General features: G+C 38.9%; 1 protein-coding gene across 18 annotated transcripts in view; it reads right to left on the bottom strand.

Moving 5' to 3' along the window:
- Window positions 1–21,263, bottom strand: part of PTPRD (protein tyrosine phosphatase receptor type D) — a 2,332,625-nt gene that overhangs the window by 5,763 nt on the left and 2,305,599 nt on the right. For all 18 annotated transcript variants that reach the window (XM_058431780.1, XM_058431782.1, XM_058431784.1 and 15 more), the window contains 5 exons: window positions 19,746–20,031; window positions 19,146–19,324; window positions 18,401–18,527; window positions 16,918–17,043; window positions 9,525–9,679 (listed from right to left, as the gene is read on the bottom strand). In XM_058431780.1, the coding sequence (XP_058287763.1) occupies window positions 9,525–9,679; window positions 16,918–17,043; window positions 18,401–18,527; window positions 19,146–19,324; window positions 19,746–20,031 (873 nt within the window). The remainder of the gene's footprint in view (window positions 1–9,524; window positions 9,680–16,917; window positions 17,044–18,400; window positions 18,528–19,145; window positions 19,325–19,745; window positions 20,032–21,263) is intronic.

Here is a 21,263-nt window from a genome sequence, read left to right as displayed (position 1 = left end):
ATAACACATCTGTTTATAGCATGGTTTACTGAATATTTTAAGGCCACTCTTGAGACGTACTGCTTAGAATAAAAGATTCTTTTCAAGATAATACTGCTCATTGACAACATACCTTGTCACCCAAGAGCTCTGATGGAATGTACAAGGAGATTAATGTTTTCATGCCTGCGAATACAATATTGATTCTGCAGCCCAATGGATCAAGGAGGAATTTCAACTTTCAAGTTTTGTTATTTAAGAACTACATTTTATAAGGCTATACATTCTATAGATAGTGTTTTCTCTGATAGGTCTGGGCAAAGTAAATTGAAAATTTACTGGGAGTAATTCACCATTCTATATGCCATTAAAAACATTTGTGGTTCGTGGGAGAAGATCAAATTATCAACATTAACAGGAGTTTGGAAGAAGTTGATTCCAATCTTCATGGATGACTTTGAGGGGTTCAAGACTTCAGTAGAGGAAGAAATTGCAAAAATGGTGGAATAGCAAGATAACTAGAACTAGAAGAGCCAGGAGATGTGACTGAATTGCTGCAATCTCATGATAAAACCTGAATACATGAGGAGTTGCTTCTTATGGATGAGCAAAGAAAGTGGTTTCTCAAGATGGAATATACTCATGAAGATGCTGTGAACACTGTGGAAATGACAACAAAAGATTTAGAATAGTACATAAACAAAGTTAACAGAAAAGCAGCAGGGTTGCAGAGCAATGACTCCAATTTTGAAAGAAGTTCTACTGTGAGTAAAATGTTATCAAACAACATTGCATGGTACGGAGAAGGCTCTTGACTTTGTCACTTAGTCACTTGATGTGGCAAACTTCATTTTCTTTTGAGAAATTGCTACAGCCACCGCACCCTTCAGAAACCACCGCCCATCGATTAGTCAGCAGCCATCAACCTCGAGGCACGACCCTCTACCAGCAAAAAGAATACAACTTACCAGAGGCTCAGATGATGATTAGCATTTTTTTTTTTTTCTTTATACTTTAAGTTCTGGGGTAGATGAGAAAAACGTGCTGGTTTGTTACGTAGGTATACATGTGCCATGGTGGTTTACTGCACCCATCAATGCATCATCTACATTAGGTATTTCTTCTGATGCTATCCCTCCCCCAGCCCCCCACCCCCTGACACCCCGGTGTGTGATGTTCGCTTCCCTGAGTCCACGTGTTCTCACTGTTCCACTCCCATTTATAAGTGAGAATATGCGGTGTTTGATTTTCTGTTCCTGTGTTAGTTTGCTGAGAATGATGGTTTCCAGCTTCATCCATGTCCCTGCAAAGGACATGAACTCATCCTTTTTTATGGCTGCACAGTATTCCATGGTGTATATGTGCCACATTTTCTTTATCCAATCTATCATTGATGGACATTTGGGTTGGTTACAAGTCTTTGCTATTGTGAATAGTGCCACAATAAACATACGTGTGCATGTGTCTTTATAGTAGAATGATTTATAATCCTTTGGGTATACACTCAGTAATGGGATTGCTAGGTTAAATGGTATTTCTGGTTCTAGATCCTTGAGGAATCACCAAACTGCAATGGTTGAACTAATTCACACACCCACCAACAGTGTAAAAGCATTCCTATTTCTCCACATCCTCCCCAGCATCTGTTGTTTCCTGACTTTTTAATGATCGCCATTCTAACTGGTGTAAGATGGTATCTCATTGTGGTTTTGATTTGCATTTCTCTAATGACCAGTGATAGTGAGCATCATTTTTCCTATGTTTGTCTGCTGCATCAGTGTCTTCTTTTGAGAAGTGTCTGTTCATATCCTTCGCCCACTTTTTGATGAGGTTGTTGTTTTCTTGTAAATTTGTTTAAGTTCCTTGTAGATTCTGGTTATTAGCTCTTTGTCAGACGGATAGATAGCAAAAATTTCCTCCCATTCTGTAGGTTGCCTGTTCACTCTGATGGTAGTTTTTTTTGCTGTGTAGAAGCTCTTTAGTTTAATGAGATCCCATTTGTCAATTTTGGCTTTATTTGCCATTGCTTTTGGTGTTTTAGTCCTGAAGTCTTTGTGTATACCTATGTCCTGAATGGTATTGCCTAGATTTTCTTCTAGGGTTTTTATAGTTTTACGTCTCAGGTTTAAGTCTTTAATCCATCTTCAGTTAATTTTTGTATAAGGAAGGGATCCAGTTTCAGTTTTGTGCATATGGCTAGCCAGTTTTCCCAACACCATTTATTAAATAGAGGAGCCTTTCCCCATTCTTGTTTTTCCTCAGGTTTGTCAAAGGTAAGATGTTTGCAGATGTATAGCCTTACTTCTGAGGCCTCTGTTCTGTTCCATTGCTCTATAGATCTGTTTTGGTACCAGTACCATGCTGTTTTGGTTACTGTAGCCTTGTTTGAAGTCAGGTAGCATGATGCCTCAAGCCTTGTTCTTTTCGCTTAGGATTGTCTTGGGTTTGTGGGCTCTTTTTTGGTTGCATATCAAATTTAAAGTAGTTTTTTCCATTCTGTGAAGAAAGTCATTGGTAGCTTGATGGAGGATGACATTGAATCTATAAATTACCTTGGGCAGTATGGCCATTTTCACGATATTGATTCTTCCTATCCATGAGCATGGAATGTTCTTCCATTTGTTTGTGTCCTCTCTTATTTCCTTGAGCAGTGGTTTGTAGTTCTCCTTGAAGAGATCCTTCACATTCCTTGTTAGTTAGTTAGTTGTATTCCTAGGTATTTTATTTTCTTTGTAGCAGTTGTGAATGGGACTTCACTCACGATTTGGCTATTATTGGTGTATAGGAATGCCTGTGATTTTTGCACATTGATTTTGTGTCCTGAGACTTTGCTGAAGTTACTTATCAGCTTAAGGAGATTTTGGGATGAGATGATGGGATTTTCTAAATATACAATCTTGTCATGTGCAAACAGGGACAATTTGACTTCCTCTTTTCCTAATTGAATACTCTTTATTTCTTTCTGTTGCCTGATTGCCTTGGCCAGAACTTCCAACACTATGTTGAATAGGAGCAGTGAGAGAGGGCATCCTTGTCTTGTGCTACTTTCCAAAGGGAGTGTTTCCAGTTTTTGCCCATTCTGTATCATAGTGGCTGTGGGTTTGTCATAAATAGCTCTTCTTATTTTGAGATACGTTCCATCAATACCTCGTTTATTGAGAGTTTTTAGCACAAGGTGGTGTTGAATTTTGTCAAAGGCCCTTTCTGCATCTATTGAGATAATCATGTGGTTTTTGTCATTGGCTCTCTTTATCTGATGGATTACATTTATTGATTTGTGTATGTTGAACGAGCCTTGCATCCCAGGGATGCAGCTGACTTGATCGTGGTGGATAGGCTTTTTGATGTGCTGCTGGATTCAGTTTGCCAGTATTGTATTGAGGATTTTTGCATCGATGTTCATCAGGGATATTGGCCTGGAATTTTCTTTTTTGTTGTGTCTCTGCCAGGTTTTGATATCAGGATGATGCTGGCCTCATAAAATGAGTTAGGAAGGAGTACCTCTTTTTCTATTGTTTGGAATAGTTTCAGAAGGAATGGTACCAGCTCCTCTTGGTACCTCTGGTAGAATTTGTCTGGTCCTGGACTTTTTTTGGTTGCTAGGCTATTAATTACTGCCTCAATTTCAGAACTTATTATTGGTCTATGCAGAGATTCGACATCTTCCTGGTTTAGTCTTGGGAGGGTGTATGTGTCCAGGAATTTATCCATTTCTTCTAGATTTTCTAGTTTATTTGCATAGAGGTGTTGACAGTATTCTCTGATGGTAGTTTGTATTTCATTGGGATCAGTGGTGATTTCCCCTTTATCATTTTTTATTGTATCTAATCTATTTGATTCTTCTATATTAGTCTGGCTAGAGTTCTATCAATCAATTTTGTTGATCTTTTCCAAAAGCCAGCTCCTGTATTCATTGATTTTTTGAAGGGTTTTTTTGTGTCTCTATCTATCTCCTTCAGTTCTGTTCTGATCTTAGTTATTTCTTGCCTTCTGCTAGCTTTTCAATGTGTTTGCTCTTGCTTCTCTAGTTCTTTCTTTTAACTGTGATGTTAGGGTGTCGATTTTAGATGTTTCCTGCTTTCTCTTGTGGGCATGTAGTGCTATAAATTTCTCTCTACACGCTGCTTTAAGTGTGTCCAGAGATTCTGGTACACTGTGTCTTTGTTCTCATTGGTTTCAAAGAACTTCTTTATTTCTGCCTTCATTTTGTTATTTATGCAGCAGTCATTCAGGAGCACGTTGTTCAGCTTCCATGTAGTTGGGTGGTTTTGAGTGAGTTTCTTAATCCTGAGTGAGTTCTAATTTGATTGCACTGTGGTCTCAGAGACTGTTTGTTATGATTTCTTTTCTTCTGCATTTGCTGAGGAGTGTTTGACTTCCAATTATGTGGTCAATTTTAGAATAAGTGCAATGCGGTGGTGAGAAGAATGTATATTCTGTTGATTTGGGTGGAGAGTTCTGTAGATGTGTATTAGGTCTGCTTGGTCCAGAGCTGAGTTCAAGTCCTGAATGTCCTTGCTAATTTTCTGTCTCATGGATCTGTCTAATGTTGACAGTGGGGTGTTAAAGTCTCCCAGTATTATTGTATGGGAGTCTAAGTCTCTTTGTAGGTCTCTAAAGAACTTGCTTTATGGTCAGGCGCGGTGGCTCACACCTGTAATCCCAGCACTTTGGGAGGCCGAGGCGGGCGGATCACGAGGTCAGGAGATCGAGACCATCCTGGTTAACAAGGTGAAACCCCGTCTCTACTAAAAAAAAAAAAAAAAATACAAAAAATTAGCCCGGCGCAGTGGCGGGCGCCTGTAGTCCCAGCTACTCAGGAGGCTGAGGCAGAAGAACGGCGTGAACCCCGGGAGGCGGAGCTTGCTGTCAGCGAAGATTGGGCCACTGCACTCCGGGCTGGGCAAAAGAGCAAGACCCCATCATCTCAAAAAAAAAAAAAAAAAAAAAAAAACTTGCTTTATGAATCCGCGTGCTCCTGTACAGGGTTCCTATATATTTAGGATACTTAGCTCTTCTTATTGCATTGATCCCTTTACATAATGCCCTTCTTTGTTGGTTTAAAGTCTGTTTTATCAGAAACTAGGATTGCATCCCATGCTTTTTTTTTCTTTCCATTTGCTTGGTAAATATTCCTCCATCCCTTTATTTTGAGCCTATGTGTGTCTTTGCATGTGAGCTGGGTCTCTGAATACAGCACACTGATGGATCTTCACTCTTTATCCAATTGGCCAGTCCGAGTCTTTTAATTGGGGCATTTAGCCCATTTACATTTAAGGTTAATATGGTTATGTGTGAATTTGATCCTGTCATTGTGATGTTTGCTGGTTATTTGCCTGTTAATTGATGCAGTTTCTTCCTAGCACCGATGGTCTGTACAATTTGGTATGTTTTTGCAGTGACTGGTACCAGTTGTTCCTTTCCATGTTTAGTGCTTCCTTCAGGAGCTCTTTTAGGGCAGGCCTGGTGGTGACAAAATCACTCAGCGTTTGCTTCTCTGTAAAGGATTTTATTACTCCTTCACTTATGAAGCTTAGTTTGGCTGGATATGAAATTCTGGATAGAAAATTCTCTTCTTTTCTTTAAGAATGTTGAATATTGGCCCCCACGGTCTTCTGGCCTGTAGGGTTGCTGTCGAGAGACCCCCTGTTTGTTAGTCTCATGTGCTTCCCTTTGTGGGCAAGCTGACATTTGTCTCTGGCTGCCCTTAACATTTTTTCCTTCACTTCAACCTTGGTGAATCTGATGATTATGTGTCTTAGGGTTGCTCTTCTCAAAGAGTATCTTAGTGGTGTTCTCAGTATTTCCTGAATTTGAATGTTGGCCTGTCTTGCTAGGTTGGGGAAGTTCTTCTGGATAATATCCTGAAGAGTTTTCTCCAACTTGGTTCCATTCTCCCTTTCACTTTCGGATAATATCCTGGAGAGTTTTCTCCAACTTGGTTCCATTCTCCCTTTCACTTTCAGGTAAACCAATCAAACGTAAATTTGGTCTTTTCATATAGTCCCATATTTCTTGGAGGCTTTGTTCATTTCTTTTCACTCTTTTTTCTCTAATCTTGTCTTCATGCTTTAATCTCTGATATCCGTTCTTCCACTTGATTGATCTGGCTATTGATACTTGTGTATGCTTCATGAAGATCTCGTGCTGTGTTTTTCAGCTCCATCAGGTCATTTATGTTCTCTAAACTGCTTATTCTAGTTAGCAATTCCTATAACCTTTTTTCTAGGTTCTTAGCTTCCTTGCATTAAATTAGTAACATGGTCCTTTAGCTTGGAGGAGTTTGTTATTACCCACCTTCTGAAGCTGACATCTGTCAATTTGTCAAACTCATTCTCTGTCCTGTCTTGTTCCCTTGCTGACGAGGAGTTGTGATCCTTTGGAGGAGAAGAGGCATTCTAGTTTTTGGAATTTTCAGCCTTTTTATGCTGGTTTCTCCCCATCTTCATGGATTTATCTACCTTTGGCCTTTGATGATGGTGACCTTCAGATGGGGTCTCTGGGTGGACCTGCTATTCCTTTGTTTGTTATTTTACTTCTAACAACCAGGCCTCTCTGCTGCAGGTTTGCTGGAGGTCCATTCCAGACGCTTTTTGCCTGGGTATTATCAATCAGCAGAGGCTTCAGAACAGCAAAGATTGCTGCCTGTTCCTTCCTCTGGAAGCTCCATCCCAGAGGGGCACCTGCCAGATGCCAGCCAGTGCCCTCCTATATGAGGTACCTGTCAGCCCCTACTGGCAGGTGTTGCCCAGTCAGGATACGTGGGGGTCAGGGACCCACTTGAGGAGAGAGTCTGTCCCTTATCAGAGCTGGAACACTGAACTGGGAGAACTGCTGCTCTCATCAGAGCTGCCAGGTGGGGATGTTTCAGTCTGCTGAAGCTGTACCCATTAGCTGCCCCTTCCCCCAGGTGCTCTGTCCGAGTGAGATGGGGGTTTTATCTGTAAGTAAGTCTGGGACTGGGGCTGCTGTCTTTTTTTTTTTTTTTCAGAGATGCCCTGCCCAGAAAGGAGTAATCTAGAGAGGCAGCTGGCCTTACTGAGCTGCGGTGGATTCAGCCCAGTTTGAACTTCCTGCCGGCTTTGTTTACACTGTGAGGGTAAAACAGCCTACTCTAGCCTCAGCAATGGCAGACACCCCTCCCCTCACCAAGCTCCAATGTCCCAGGTCGACCTCAGACAGCTGTGCTAGCAGTGAGATTTTCAAGCCAGTGGATTTTATCTTGCTGGGCTCTGTGGGGGTGGGATGGGGGTGGGACCCACCAAGCCAGGCACTGGAGGGAATCTCCTGGTTTAACAGTTGCAAAGACTGTGGGAGAAGTGCAGTATCTGGGCCAGAGTGTACTGTTCCTTGTGGTACAGTCTCTCACGGCTTCCCTTGGCTAGGAAAGGGAAATCCCCTGACCCCTTGTGCTTCCTCGGTAGGCAACGCTACGCCCTGCTTTGGCTCGCCCTCTGTGGGCTGCACCCACTGTCCAGCCAGTCCCAATGAGCTGCAATGGGAAATGCAGACATCACCTGCCTTCTGTGTCAATCTGGAGCTGCTCCTATTCAGCCATCTTTCCAGCTCTTGTAAGTACATTGTTGTTTAGACATAATGCTATTGCACACTAAATAGACTATAGTATAAAGTAAACACAACTTTTTATATGCAGTGGGACACCAGAAAATATGTGTGACTCCTTTTATTGTGATATATATTTCATTGTGGTAATCTGGAACTAAACTCCCGTAACATCTCTGAGGTATGCCTGTATTTGATTCCATGTGTCATTTCCTACATGCTCTTTGGTTGGTTTGCAAAGAATGTTATGTTTAATAACTCAGTAGAAAGCAAATGTACGTAGATAAAGGTTTGCTTCTTATAACATGCCTGAGAAACAAAGGATGCTAGAAAGGACTTTAAACAAACATCAGCTAAGATAACGAAACTTCATTACTTCATAGAGCCAAGTAATAGAATTGAGACTGGAACACAGATATCATCTTAGCCCAAGTCTAGTATTTGTCCTATTTTGAGACCCTGCCTTCTATGTCATAAAGAACTATAGTTTTCTTTGATGTGCTGAAGCAAAATGTATTTTTTAATAAACTCACTCAAGAGTTTCACCATAAAAAGATTAGCAATTTAGATGTCAAGTTGCTAGAACCCTAAAATATATTAGTGAGGAGGGACAGCATTAGGAGCTATACCTAATGCTAAATGACGAGTTAATGGGCGCAGCACACCAACATGGCACATGGATACATATGTAACAAACCTGCACGCTGTGCACATGTACCCTAAAACCTAAAAACTTGGAGAGTTTGTTTCAGGAGACCTACCTTTAAAGCATGGCTAATGGAAACGATTTTGAACTTCAGAAAGGAAAGAAGAATGATTGATTGATAGAATGAGTAAAAACACTGTTAAATAGGATAGACTTTCCTTTGTATCAATTTTTTACATCATCATGTTTGGTATATCAAAGGGAAAATTGTGACATTATCTGATGTGGTACTTAAAACAATTGTATTCTTAAAAGCAGTCAGTCAGGGTAATAGGACTTACAGGGAACTAAGGTATCTACACTCAACAAAGTAGCAAAGCTTTGGTATCATTCGACTGTAATAAGTTATGCTTGTATGTTAATAAGCTCTATGTATACCATTGCCAATTTCCTGTTTTTGATATTTTCTTATAGTTAGTTAGGAAGATGCTAACTAACTTCAGGGAACTGCATAAAGAGTGTATAAGACCTCCTGGTTTTAGAGTGTATAAGACCTCCTGGTTTTTTTGTTGTTGTTGTTTTAGCTTTTAGTGAATTTGTAATTATTTTGAAATTAAAAGTTTAAATAAACGAATAGGATACAAAAAATAAATAAAATTCGGTGAATTGCTTTTGTTAGCAGGTTTTTGCATAGCAACTTCCAAAAACACTAAATTTATGGTGAATGTCTGAACCATTTACTTGCTTTTACTTGCTATTTCTATTAACTTCAATGACTTGAGTTATAAAATGCTCTAGAAACTATTGAAGATAATTAACTTGAAGGTGCTTCATTTTCTGATATAGCAACAATTTTCAAGCAAATTGCATTTTTTTAACTGAGGTACCATATTAAGCACTTATTGACTGGCAGGAATTAAGATTTGATAGCTATTCATGAGTTCTTCACAAAGACAAACACCAGAGAAAGACAGTTATCAGTGCATTGCTATGAAAGCAAAAGCAAATATGAAATGATTAACAGAACAAATTATTACTAGGGGAGGTACCGACAATTCCCATTAAGGTAAAATTGGTAATTTGGTTTGTCTAACGGGAAGCAAATTTTGGGGATAAACATTTTCCTCTGGTTATTGTCACTTTATGAAAAGAAAGAGAAATCAATCCTGCTTTAAGTTTCATAATACACTGCCCAGAATAAAATTTCAAATAAGCAAACTTACTTACTCCAAAAATTGTATACAGACAATGAAGAAACACCACCACTTATTTTCACAGCTATCACTGCTTTAATCACAAACAGAAATTTACTTACCATTCTTGAATTGTAACTTACCTGCAATGGACTGAAATGGGTCCATCTTGGCCAAACTGCTCTTTTGTTTTATGGACTTGGCCGATGAAGTCAATAAATCCTTCTCCGGACTTTGGCACTCCTTGCTCTGGCCAGTCAGTGAACTGGAACTGCCTTACTGTTCGGGACTGGCCGTCCTTTAGAAGGAAAGCCACATACCCAGCCACAAAGGAAGATGCCAGGAGGATTCAGCAAGCGTATAGACCACAAGAGCAATCATTTTTATTTCCCAAAAACAAAAAGGGTAGAAAAAGTTAGGAACATGTTTAACTAGAAACTTACTTCGTTATGTTTATCTGCTATGAATATTGTCCACACTCACATACCTTTAAATCAGAAATTTATTTACTCTTGCAGTGCCCAGTTAAAAACCTGGTTCTCATTAGTAAATAGCCACATAGTTCCCCTATTTATTAGCAAATGCTTCTGAGACCCAAAGTTTGGGTTTGTAACCATTGATCACGTCTGCATTCCTTCCAAAATGGAACATATATACTCCATTTCAAAAATTTCAGAAACTAATCAATCAATCAATCACTTTGTAATACTGAAACAAGCACCTAGGCATGTCATCCAGACCAGAGTTTTTGCAGTTGTCACAATAACTAACTAACTTCACATCTGCTGTGCTTGCGTATTTCTAACAAACATTGTCAAATGACAAATGGTGAAATTTAAAAAGTATCTGACACAAACCCGGTAGTTGCTGTTAACCTGGATGCCCCCCATGTCTCAGAGGAATACAATTTCCAGCCATGGCAGGGGACATAGCATGAACCATGTGACTGTGCTGTTAAGTGGGAAGTAAAGCATTCCCTCAAGGATATCAAGGACGATTAGCAAACAAATGCCCTTTTCTGAAAAACAGCTCTCCCTGGCTGACCACAGGAATTAACAAACAGTCTGTGGGGGGCTTTAACATAGATAAACCAAAAGGTAGGAAAAAAAAGCCAGATGTAAGAAAGAGCAGTCTTTCTTTTTTAGAGTGATTAGGTAAAATTGCTCTGACTCATGACGTATATCTGGGTGGAAATGAAGACACTAAGGCATTTCTGATTCCTTGTGGAAATTTAAGGTGTTTGTTTGTTTCTCAAAGTACAAGAAAAGTGGAAGGAAGCCTCTGTTTATAGAAGCAGAAATAATACATTGCCCATCAACCTTCTCCCCTGACTCATCAGCAGAGAGAAATAATCCAAGCTTAGAGAGACTGATCTCATTTGAAGAGGTACTACTCCTAAATGGTCTCTTCTCACTAAAGAGGTTTCAACTTGTTCCTCCTTTCTGTTTTCGTTAACACATATTTCCCCATCAAAGTTTTTTTAGATACATGTGTGCACGTTCCCAAGGTTCTGGGTAAGTGAATAGGGACTCAATCTTTCTTTATCATTCACTCATATGAGAAGAGACAGGATCTCAATGTGAGATGAGCACTCATCACCTCGCCTGGTGTTTTTCACAGGCACATGCCAGATTCCTGACTGATGTTATTTGGGGATGGAGGTAAACAGGAAGATGACACCAAGTGTGTGGGAATACTGAGAAATAGAGAAAACTATTTGGCCCCATAAGTACCTTATGGATGGTTACCACAGAAGCATGATTTACTTCCCTCTGTTTGTTTCTGGAAATGATTTGGAAAGCACAGGAAGGAGACCCAGAGGCTAGGTAATACAGATTTCTTCTCCTCTGAATGTCCTGGGGATTTCATTTCTGACCACAGTTGCTTTTAATAGCAAGAAGAGGTCATGTATGCAAATGCCTTCTATTTGGCGGAAAGACTGCCTGACTTCGTTTAAAGGTTACCTGTTTAACAATACTGTAATTTTCAACCCAGAATTGCATATCCAGCCAAATTAAGCTTCATAAGCAAAGGAGAAATAAAATCCTTTACAGAAAAGCAAATGCTGAGAGATTATGTCACCACCAGGCCTGCCTTACAAGAGCTCCTGAACGAAGCACTAAATATGGAAAGGAACAACCGGTACCAGCCACTGCAAAAACATACCAAATTGTAAAGACCATCGATGCTATGAAGAAGCTGCATCAATGAACGGGCAAAATAACCAGCCAGCAACATAATGACAGGATCAAATTTGCATATAACAATATTAACCTTAGTAAATGGACTAAATGCCCCAATTAAAAGACACAGACTGGCCAATTGGATAAAGAGTGAAGATCCATCAGTGTGCTGTATTGAGACGACCCATCTCACACGCAGAGATACACACAGGCTCAACATAAAGGGATGGAGGAAGATCTGCCAAGCAAATGGAAGGCAAAATAAAAAGCAGGGGTTGGAATCCTAGTCTCTGACAAAACTGATGACTTTAAACCAACAAAGATCAAAAGAGACAAAGAAGGCCATTACATAATGGCAAAGGGATCAATGGACAAAGAAGAGAAGAGTTAACTATCTTAAATATATGTGAACCCAATACAGGAGCACCCAGATTCATAAAGCAAGTTCTTAGAGACCTACAAAGAGACTTAGACTCCCACACAATAATAGTGGGAGACTTTAACACCCCACTGTCAATATCAGACAGATCAATGAGACAGAACATTAGCAAGGACATTCAGGACTTGAACTCAGCTCTGGACTAAGCAGACCTAATACACATCTACAGAACTCTCCATCCCAAATCAAGAGAATACACATTCTTCTCAACACCACATTGCACTTATTCTAACAAACATTGACCACATAATTGAAAGTAAAACGCTCCTCAGCAAATGCAAAAGAATGGAAATCATAACAAACGGTCTCTTAGACCACAGTGCAATCAATCAAATTAGAACTCATGATTAAAAAAACACTCAAAACCACACAACTACATGGAAGCTGAACAACCTGCTCCTGAATGACTACTGGGTAAATAACAAAATGAAAGCAGAAATAAAGATGTTCTTTGAAACCAACAAGAACAAAGACACAATGTACCAGAATCTCTTGCACACGTTTAAAGCAGCGTGTAGAGAGAAATTTATAGAACTAAATGCCCACAAGAGAAAGGAGGAAAGATCTAAAATCGACAACCTAACATCACAATTAAAAGAACTAGAGAAGCAACAGCAAACAAATTCAAAAGCTAGCAGAAGACAAGAAATAACTAAGAACAGTACAGAACTGAAGGAGACAGAGACACGAAAAACCCTTCAAAAAATCAATGAATCCAGGAGCTGGCTTTTGGAAAAGATCAACAAAATAGACAGAAAAGACAGAAGACTCAAATAGACACAATAAAAAATGACAAAGGGGAAATCACCACCAATCCCACAGAAATACAAACTACCATCCCAGAATACTATAAACACCTCTATGCAAATAAACTAGAAAATCTAGAAGAAATGGGTAAATTCCTGGACACATACTCTCCCAAGACTAAACCAGGAAGAGGTTGAATCTCTGCATAGACCAATAACAAGTTCTGAAATTGAGAAAGTAATTAATAGCCTAGCAACCAAAAAAAGTCCAGGACCAGACAAATTCTACCAGAGGTGCCAAGAGGAGCTGGTACCATTCCTTCTGAAACTATTCCAAACAACAGAAAAAGAGGGACTCCTTCCTAACTCATTGTAGGAGGCCAGCATCATCCTGATACCAAAACCTGGCAAAGACACAACAAAAAAGAAAATTCCAGGCCAATATCCCTGATGAACATCAATGCAAAAATCCTCAATACAATACTGGCAAACTGAATCCAGCAGCACATCAAAAAGCCTATCCACCACGATCAAGTCAGCTTCATCCCTGGGATGCAAGGCTTCTTCCACATATGCGTATCAATAAACGTAATCCATCACATAAACAGAACCAATGACAAAAACCATATGATTATCTCAATAGATGCAGAAAAGGCCTTTGACAAAATTCACCACCACTTTTTGTGCTAAAAACTCTCAATAAACTAGGTATTAATGGAACGTATCTCAAAATAAGAAGAGCTATTTATGATAAACCCACAGCCACTATCATAATGCATGGGCAAAAACTGCAAGCATTTCCTTTGAAAACTGGCACAAGACAGGGATGCCCTCTCTCACCACTCCTATTCAACACACTATTGGGAAGTTCTGGCCAGGGCAATCAGGCAAGAGAAAGAAATAAAGGGTATTCAGCTAGGAAAAGAGGAAGTCAAATTGTCCCTGTTTGCAGATGACATGATTGTATATTTAGAAAACCCCATCGTCTTAGCCCAAACTCTCAAGCTGATAAGAAACTTCAGCAAAATCTCAGGATACAAAATAAATGTGCAAATATCACAAGCATTGCTATATACCAATAACAGCCAAATCACGAGTGAACTCCCATTCACAATTGCTTCAAAGAGAATAAAATACCTAGGAATCCAACTTATAAGGGATGTGAAGGACCTCTTAAAGGAGAACTACAAACCACTGCTCAAGGAACTAAGAGAGGACACAAACAAATAGAAAAATATTCCATGCTCATGGATAGGAGGAATTGATATTGTGAAAACGGCCATACTGCCCAAAGTAACTTATAGATTCAATGCTATCCCCATCAAGCTACCAATGACTTTCTTTACAGAATGGGAAAAAACTACTTTAAATTTGATATGGAACCAAAACAGAGCCCACAAACCCAAGACAATCCTAAGCGAAAAGAACAAGGCTTGAGGCATCGTGCTACCTGACTTCAAACAAGGCTACAGTAACCAGAACAGCATGGTACTGGTACTAAAACAGATATATAGACCAATGGAACAGAACAGAGTCCTCAGAAGTAACGCCACACATCTGCAAACATCTTATCTTTGACAAATCTGAGGAAAAACAAGAATGGGGAAAAGCTCCTTTATTTAATAAATGGGGTTGGGAAAACTGGCTAGCCATATGCACAAAACTGAAACTGGATCCCTTCCTTACACAAAAATTAACTCAAGAAGAATTAAAGACTTAATCCTAAGAGGTAAAACCATAAAAACCCTAGAAGAAAACCTAGGCAATACCATTCAGGACATAGGTATACACAAAGACTTCAGGACTGAAACACCAAAAGCAATGGCAACTAAAGCCAAAATTGACATATAGGATCTAGTTAAACCAAAGAGCTTCTGCACAGCAAAAAAACTACCATCAGAGTGAACAGGCAACCTACAGAATGGGAGGAAATTTTTGCTATCTATCCATCTGACAAAGGGCTAATATCCAGAATCTACAAAGAACTTAAACAAATTTACAAGAAAACAACAAGAAAAGTGGGCGAAGGATATGAACAGACACTTCTCAAAAGAAGACATTGATGCGGCAGACAAACATATGAAAAAATGCTATCAATCACTGGTCATTAAAGAAATGCAAATCAAAACCACAATGAGATACCATCTTACACCAGTTAGAATGGCGATCATTAAAAAGTCAGGAAACAACAGATGCTGGGGAGGATGTGGAGAAACAGGAATGCTTTTACACTGTTGGTGGGTGTGTAAATAAGTTCAACCATTGTGGAAGACAGTTTGGTGACTCCTCAAGGATCTAGAACCAGAAATACCATTTGACCCAGCAATCCCATTACTGAGTGTATACCCAAAGGATTATAAATCATTCTACTATAAAGACACCTGCACAGGTATGTTAATGCAGCACTGTTCACAATAGCAAAGACTTGGGACCAACCCAAATGCTCATCAATGATAGATTGGATAAAGAAAATGTGGCACATATACACTATGGAATACTATAGTGAGTATTCCATAAAAAAGGATGAGTTCATGTCCTTTGCAGGGACATGGATGAAGCTGGAAACCATCATTCTCAGCAAACTAACACAGGAACAGAAAACCAAACACTGCACTCAAAAGTGGGAGTTGAACAATGAGAACACACAGACACAGGGAGGGGAACATCACACACTGTGGCCTGTTGTAGGGTTGGGGTCTAGGGTAACGATAGCATTAGGAGAAATACCTAATGTAGATGATGGGTTGATGGTGCACCAAACCACCATGGCACGTGTATACTTATGTAACAAACCTGCATGTTCTGCACATGTATCCAGAACTTACACTCCAGGAGCACAAACAGCAAATGTAGTAGCTAAGAAAATTATACAATTACAGGGAGACTTTAAAAAAAAAAAAAAGGTGAGCAACTTCTGGTTTCAATCTCCTTTTGTTTATTGGATCAGATTTAAGTTAAGTTGTGCATGTGTGGAGTAGGAAAAGTGTCTCTGCCATTGGTGGGGCCTGGTCCCTTTTCTTTATCACCAGGAATAGTTGGTGAGTTTACTCAAAATGCACTTTCTATTTTCACTCACATACCTAGCTTCAAATTCTGAAAGAGCACTATTTTTTTTTTTTTTTTTTTAAACAATGGGGCAGGTCACACTCACGACCTAGACATTTAACTGCTTCCTTGAATACAGTCACCTTCAGAATAGTTAATACAACTTTCTGGGATTAACAGGTCTGTCACCTAGGCCAATCCTCCTGCTAACCAATTTCTCTTTCACTTAAGGTCAACAGCCAGGGCCAGGCTTTGGGGATTAGCAGACAATCTCCAAACATAAGTTTGCAGAAAGCTGCTTTCCAGAAAAAAAAAATGGATCAACTAAATAGTCTTACCCTGGAGTTTTATTCAACCCACCCACTATGACAGTTCCAAATACAAGGCAGGTCTTTGAACTGACCTGGTCTCCCTTAAGATGTGTTTGTAATCATGGGTTGAAAGTGGCCAAAGGCAAAGATATTAGAGTTTATGCACAGAACATCTTACATCAGGGCTGAACCTTGGACTCAACAATCCAGATAAGAAATGCAGAATGAAAATTAGCCAACAAGGGTCATGGGAGCACAGCTCTCATGGACAGACACATTAGCACACTGAGGAATAAGCCATGCCAGGAATCAAATTAGAATGTGCAAAGCTTGTCAGATTTTTCTAAAGAATGCCATTAGCTTTGCAGTTTTAAAATCACACCAAATTAACCTCTGGGTCCATATGACCTAAAGGGCTTTGCAAAACAACAACATATTTACAGCCTCAAGTAATGAAGAAGTCAAAAAAACTCCAAAGAGAATGAGCTGAGAAGGTGAATGTAAGCACAGCCAACCAATCAGTAAACACTTCCCAGCACAAACACTCACCAAGTGCATCCCCAAGGTTGAGCTGCCAGATGTTATGTTTGAATGAAAGCCAAACTAAGGTTTGTGAGAAAGCTTGCCAGACAGAGGAAAAGTTACTCTTACATATTAAACACACAAAAAACAAAAACGTTCTCCAGAATGAGTGATTTCTCTTTGGGATGACTGATAGTCAAGTGGCAAGTGCTTCTCCCAGAGAGAGAGAGAGAGGTATCTTAGACTACTTTTCAGCTAATGGTTAAGAGTTGAAGACTGTGCCAACTTACCCTGGCATCTGTGACCTTAAATTCCCTTAGGATATACTGTGGCATGTTGTACTCAGCCATGGGATCTACAACAAAGTACTGGTATCTTGCAGACCGTTCTGCTGGCCAGTATTGGTGACATTTCTCCTAAAAGGAGAGAAGATTAATGTTAAACTATGCAAAGTATAAAGAACAGTTTGTGTATCATCTATCTATCTATCATCTATCTATCTATCTATCATCTATCTATCTATCTATCTATCTATCTATCTATCTATCTATATCTAATTTCCTTATCCTATTAATAAAATTTCAAAATTCAAGGCAATTCCAATTGCATATGACTCATTTTCTCCTTGAAACCATGAGCTCCCTTCATAGGGAAACCCTTTGGTTCAGTATTTGCCCATGGCATCCAGCATGGTCCCTGGCAGATAGTAGCTGCTTAATATACATGAGTTGAATTGAGGATTGAATACTTTGATAGGGTAAGCATCTTCATACCTACAAGTTATCCAAATAATTACATCAGTCCTTGCACAATGCTGGCCATGACAATAACACATTGCACCACCACAGCATACTTGCACCACTATGGCTTGGAATGAAGAGAACCATCAGTATGGACATAGAAAGAAACCTCTGAATTGATTTGTTCCAATCTTACTTGTCAAGGAAATGGGGGGCCCAAGCCATTTTAATGACTCGGCTGAACCCTGCAGAGTCAGTGGCCAAATCAGAGTAAGTCAGTTACTTTCCTAGTCTGATATTCTTTTTGTTCTCTCTGGGGGCTCTCAAAGTTGGGCTTTAGCTGCACTTCTATTTAATTTACACAAAGAAGACAGAAAGAAAATATCTGAAGCAAATATGAAAAAAATGCTTACATCAAGTCAATCTAAGAGGTATCTCTAAATAATATTAGGTCATAATGGTAGAGTAGTATTAATAGTAGAAATCTTCTTAAGTGTTTCTAATACCATTTTATTATGTGTATTTCAAAAAAAAAAAAACAAAACACATTTTTTCAAAAGTGGATCTGGGATTACCAGGTTATATCCTTAGAAAAACTATGTTGCTTTCCAACACTATTCAATGGGAGTGAAAGGTAGGCAAGTAAGAATTTGCCTCAGGAAGAAAAGAAAGTCCAGTTCCTTCATACAGAGAAATGATGGCACATCAAACTCTAGCCTGTCCAGAACAAAAGGCAGTAAGAATATGCTAAGAGTCCGACATAAGTCAAACGGGGACACCTGCTACTCATTTGTCTCCATGCTTGTGCTTCACTGGAAACAAATCACTAGATCTTTCTTTAAAACACATAAATTTAAAAACTTGATGTGGCTTTACAAATTTAGAAACTAACAAGGAATGATGGTCCGGATTATGTCCAGAGTACACTGCATTTCAAAACAAATGAACTAGCACAAGAGTTATTGAAGCAAAGTCTTCATTTCTCCATAGAGTCAATGTCTTATGAGGAGACACACAAGGGCCACACACTTACTCTGCCCATTTCACGCAGCTTGGTGAGCATCACAACTATGGTGGAATTGTGTTCCCAGAGCATCCGCCAGAAGTCTTCAGTGGTCTCTGCCAAGGGCCCCTGGGTAGCGATGTAGGCTTTCTGTTGTCTGAATTACACAGAAGGAAGAGAATGTGTTACAGTATTTAGAGAACATGCAAAAGCTCACACTGGATATATAAACATCAACCTGGTAATAAAAAATGAAAACATATTATTAATGCAATTGCAGTAAATTCCTGCTAAGATTACATAATCAAATAAGAGCACTTAATACATTTTGGGGACTTCAGAAACTAAATTGCTTGTTAATATTATGATGTATGTCTTTATCATTATTATTTGAATTTTAGTGCAATGCTAATAGCTCAATTCCATGTGTCATACAAATTACTTAAACACTTAGATGTGCAGCTTCATTTTCTAGAAATTATTCTCACACAATCTATTAAATTTATGAAATATGGTACAAAACAGATTCTTTATTAACTCCTTACAAATCCGATTGGCTTATGAAAGAAGAGTGCAGAAGGCCAGATTAAACACTTCATAACTACTACTTCTTACTCCCATCCAAAATAATAAAAAAACAAATACCAAGGGACTAAATGATGACCTATGCAGAAAGAAAATGTCTTTGAATGGAGATGAAATTTATTCTGGTTATGAAACTAGGGCACATGTAAATATCAAGGCTTTGGATAGTCAGGGGAGCAAAAGTAGATACCTGTATCCATCAATAAAACTGGCATTGATGTAATCAGATCCTTCTACTCCACGGATAGGCTGCAGGCATACCCTTGTGGATTCATATGGCATAATATTAACAAGGCGATTTTTGAATTTATTACATGGAAGATTGGCACTGATAAATCTTGAGGTGTGAGCTTTTGAGCTGGCTAGACGCTGTTGAATAGAAAAAAAAAAAAAAAAAAGGAAAAACCCAACAAAGATCATTTTTACCTACGGTTTGAATGGAATGTACACCAGATTTCCCTTTTAGATATAAATCTTTTGTTTACTTAAAGTAAATGACTGTTCAAATTGCACTGCTTTTCATATCTACCTAATCACTCTCTACAGCCTATCGGATTTCTATATATTTTCTGAAAGTATAGTCTCAAATTAGGAGACATAAGGGCTCAACATATTGTTAGGAAGCAAAGAATAGAAGAGGAAAAGGGGAGGAATACATTTCATAATGTCAAATGAAAGGTCAAATGAATCTTGTACTTCACAAATTTGAAAGGTTAAAGTAAAGCCACAACTCAAAGACAAACCCAGAATGACTTGCTCCTGAATAACCACATCACATCCAATACCATACCTTAAATTCGAGCTCCATTCCTGTGACATTCTCTCCTGTTTCTATTTGTGTCAGCTTCTGAATGTAGGCATACAAGTTTCTAGCTGGCACTTCGGTATTTCCACAAGTCACTGCTTCTAACAGTGCATCATGGATAAAGATGTATTGGTCTTCTGTTTGAACCATGTAGTTCCTCTGGGCTCTCATTAAAGTTACATGGCCATAAATATCTACAGTTTTTTCATGCTTTATTCTTTCTAACATGGCATCTATGACGATGAAGCAACCAGTCCGGCCAACTCCCGCGCTATGAGGAAAATAAAGAGGGAAGAAAAGCCCAAATAAACCTATCAGAAAATCAATACATAATAAAAGTATTTTCATTATTCTTATTAACTAGATCTTACGTCCATTACTTCTGCTCAAATAGCTACTGGGATGACTTTGTAATACTCTAAAGTCAAAAGTATTATCTCGGCACCATAATCAGAGGACAGGGAACAAAAGACTGAGTAAAACTAGTTTAGTTTTAAAATGTAAAAAATATTAAATCCATAATCACTATGTTCCTTGATCATGCAATACAAAGTGAACATTATTTTGAACACTTTTGAAGTCATTATGAAAAAAATCAAACATTTAGTCTGTCCATATTTAGAAGATCGTTTTATATATCGGTCCAGATCTGACTAGGCTGTAGTTCTTGCAAACTCTGTCTGTTTTCGTTCCATGTACAAAATATAAAGATTGTTTTTACAATCTCAAGCTAAACCTCGCATGCTTCCTATTTATCAAACCCTTCAGGCTGAGGACATTTATGTGCCAAGTATGGTTCAATCCAAAATACTTTCTCTTCCCGATCATGCGTGTTTATCAGGCTGGTAAACACGTCATCAACAGGAATAGGTATATAACAGGTATGTATTACCATCTTAGGTAACAGGCAACAGACATCCTCCTTCATTTGCTACATGCTATGTTTCCTATCATCTGTGTATCTATGTGTTCATTTATTGTCCATCCCTCATCGATCTATCCATTTCTTCATTCAATAAACAATGAAGTACTCTGCTAAGAGAAATAGAGGATACGACATAAAGATGACTTAGATGCTATCTCTAAGGAGTTCAGAGTGTATCGAAGGGACATAATACTATATACACAGCTATTTCTAAACAAGAAAGAAGAAGGATGTATTAGTTTTGTATATGATGTGGCATTTGAAGTAGGACTTGAAGGACAGGAAGGATGAGGAATTAAAGATGTTATAGCATGAACAAAGGACAGACACTGCTGGCTCTGGCAGCTACATGTGAAATTTTCATAGGTCTGGCAAGGCACCTGTGCAACCAAGATACCAGAACTCCAAAACAAATGAGTTAATGCTCACCAGGGTGCCTGTCTCAATTGAAATGGCAGTTTCTGTTTGGTATCATAGTGGCTGCAAGGCAGTAAGAGATAATTTTTTTTTAAACAAAATAATACCTTTATTTAACTGCTGAACAGTGTATATCAAAGCTAGCTTGCATACAGGAGCTC

This window comes from Hylobates moloch, unplaced genomic scaffold (assembly GCF_009828535.3).
Source record: "Hylobates moloch isolate HMO894 unplaced genomic scaffold, HMol_V3 SCAFFOLD_19, whole genome shotgun sequence".
Classification (NCBI taxonomy): domain Eukaryota; kingdom Metazoa; phylum Chordata; class Mammalia; order Primates; family Hylobatidae; genus Hylobates; species Hylobates moloch.
The sequence above is the reverse complement of the archived record's forward strand: the minus strand, read 5'-3'. Positions and strand labels throughout refer to the sequence as shown.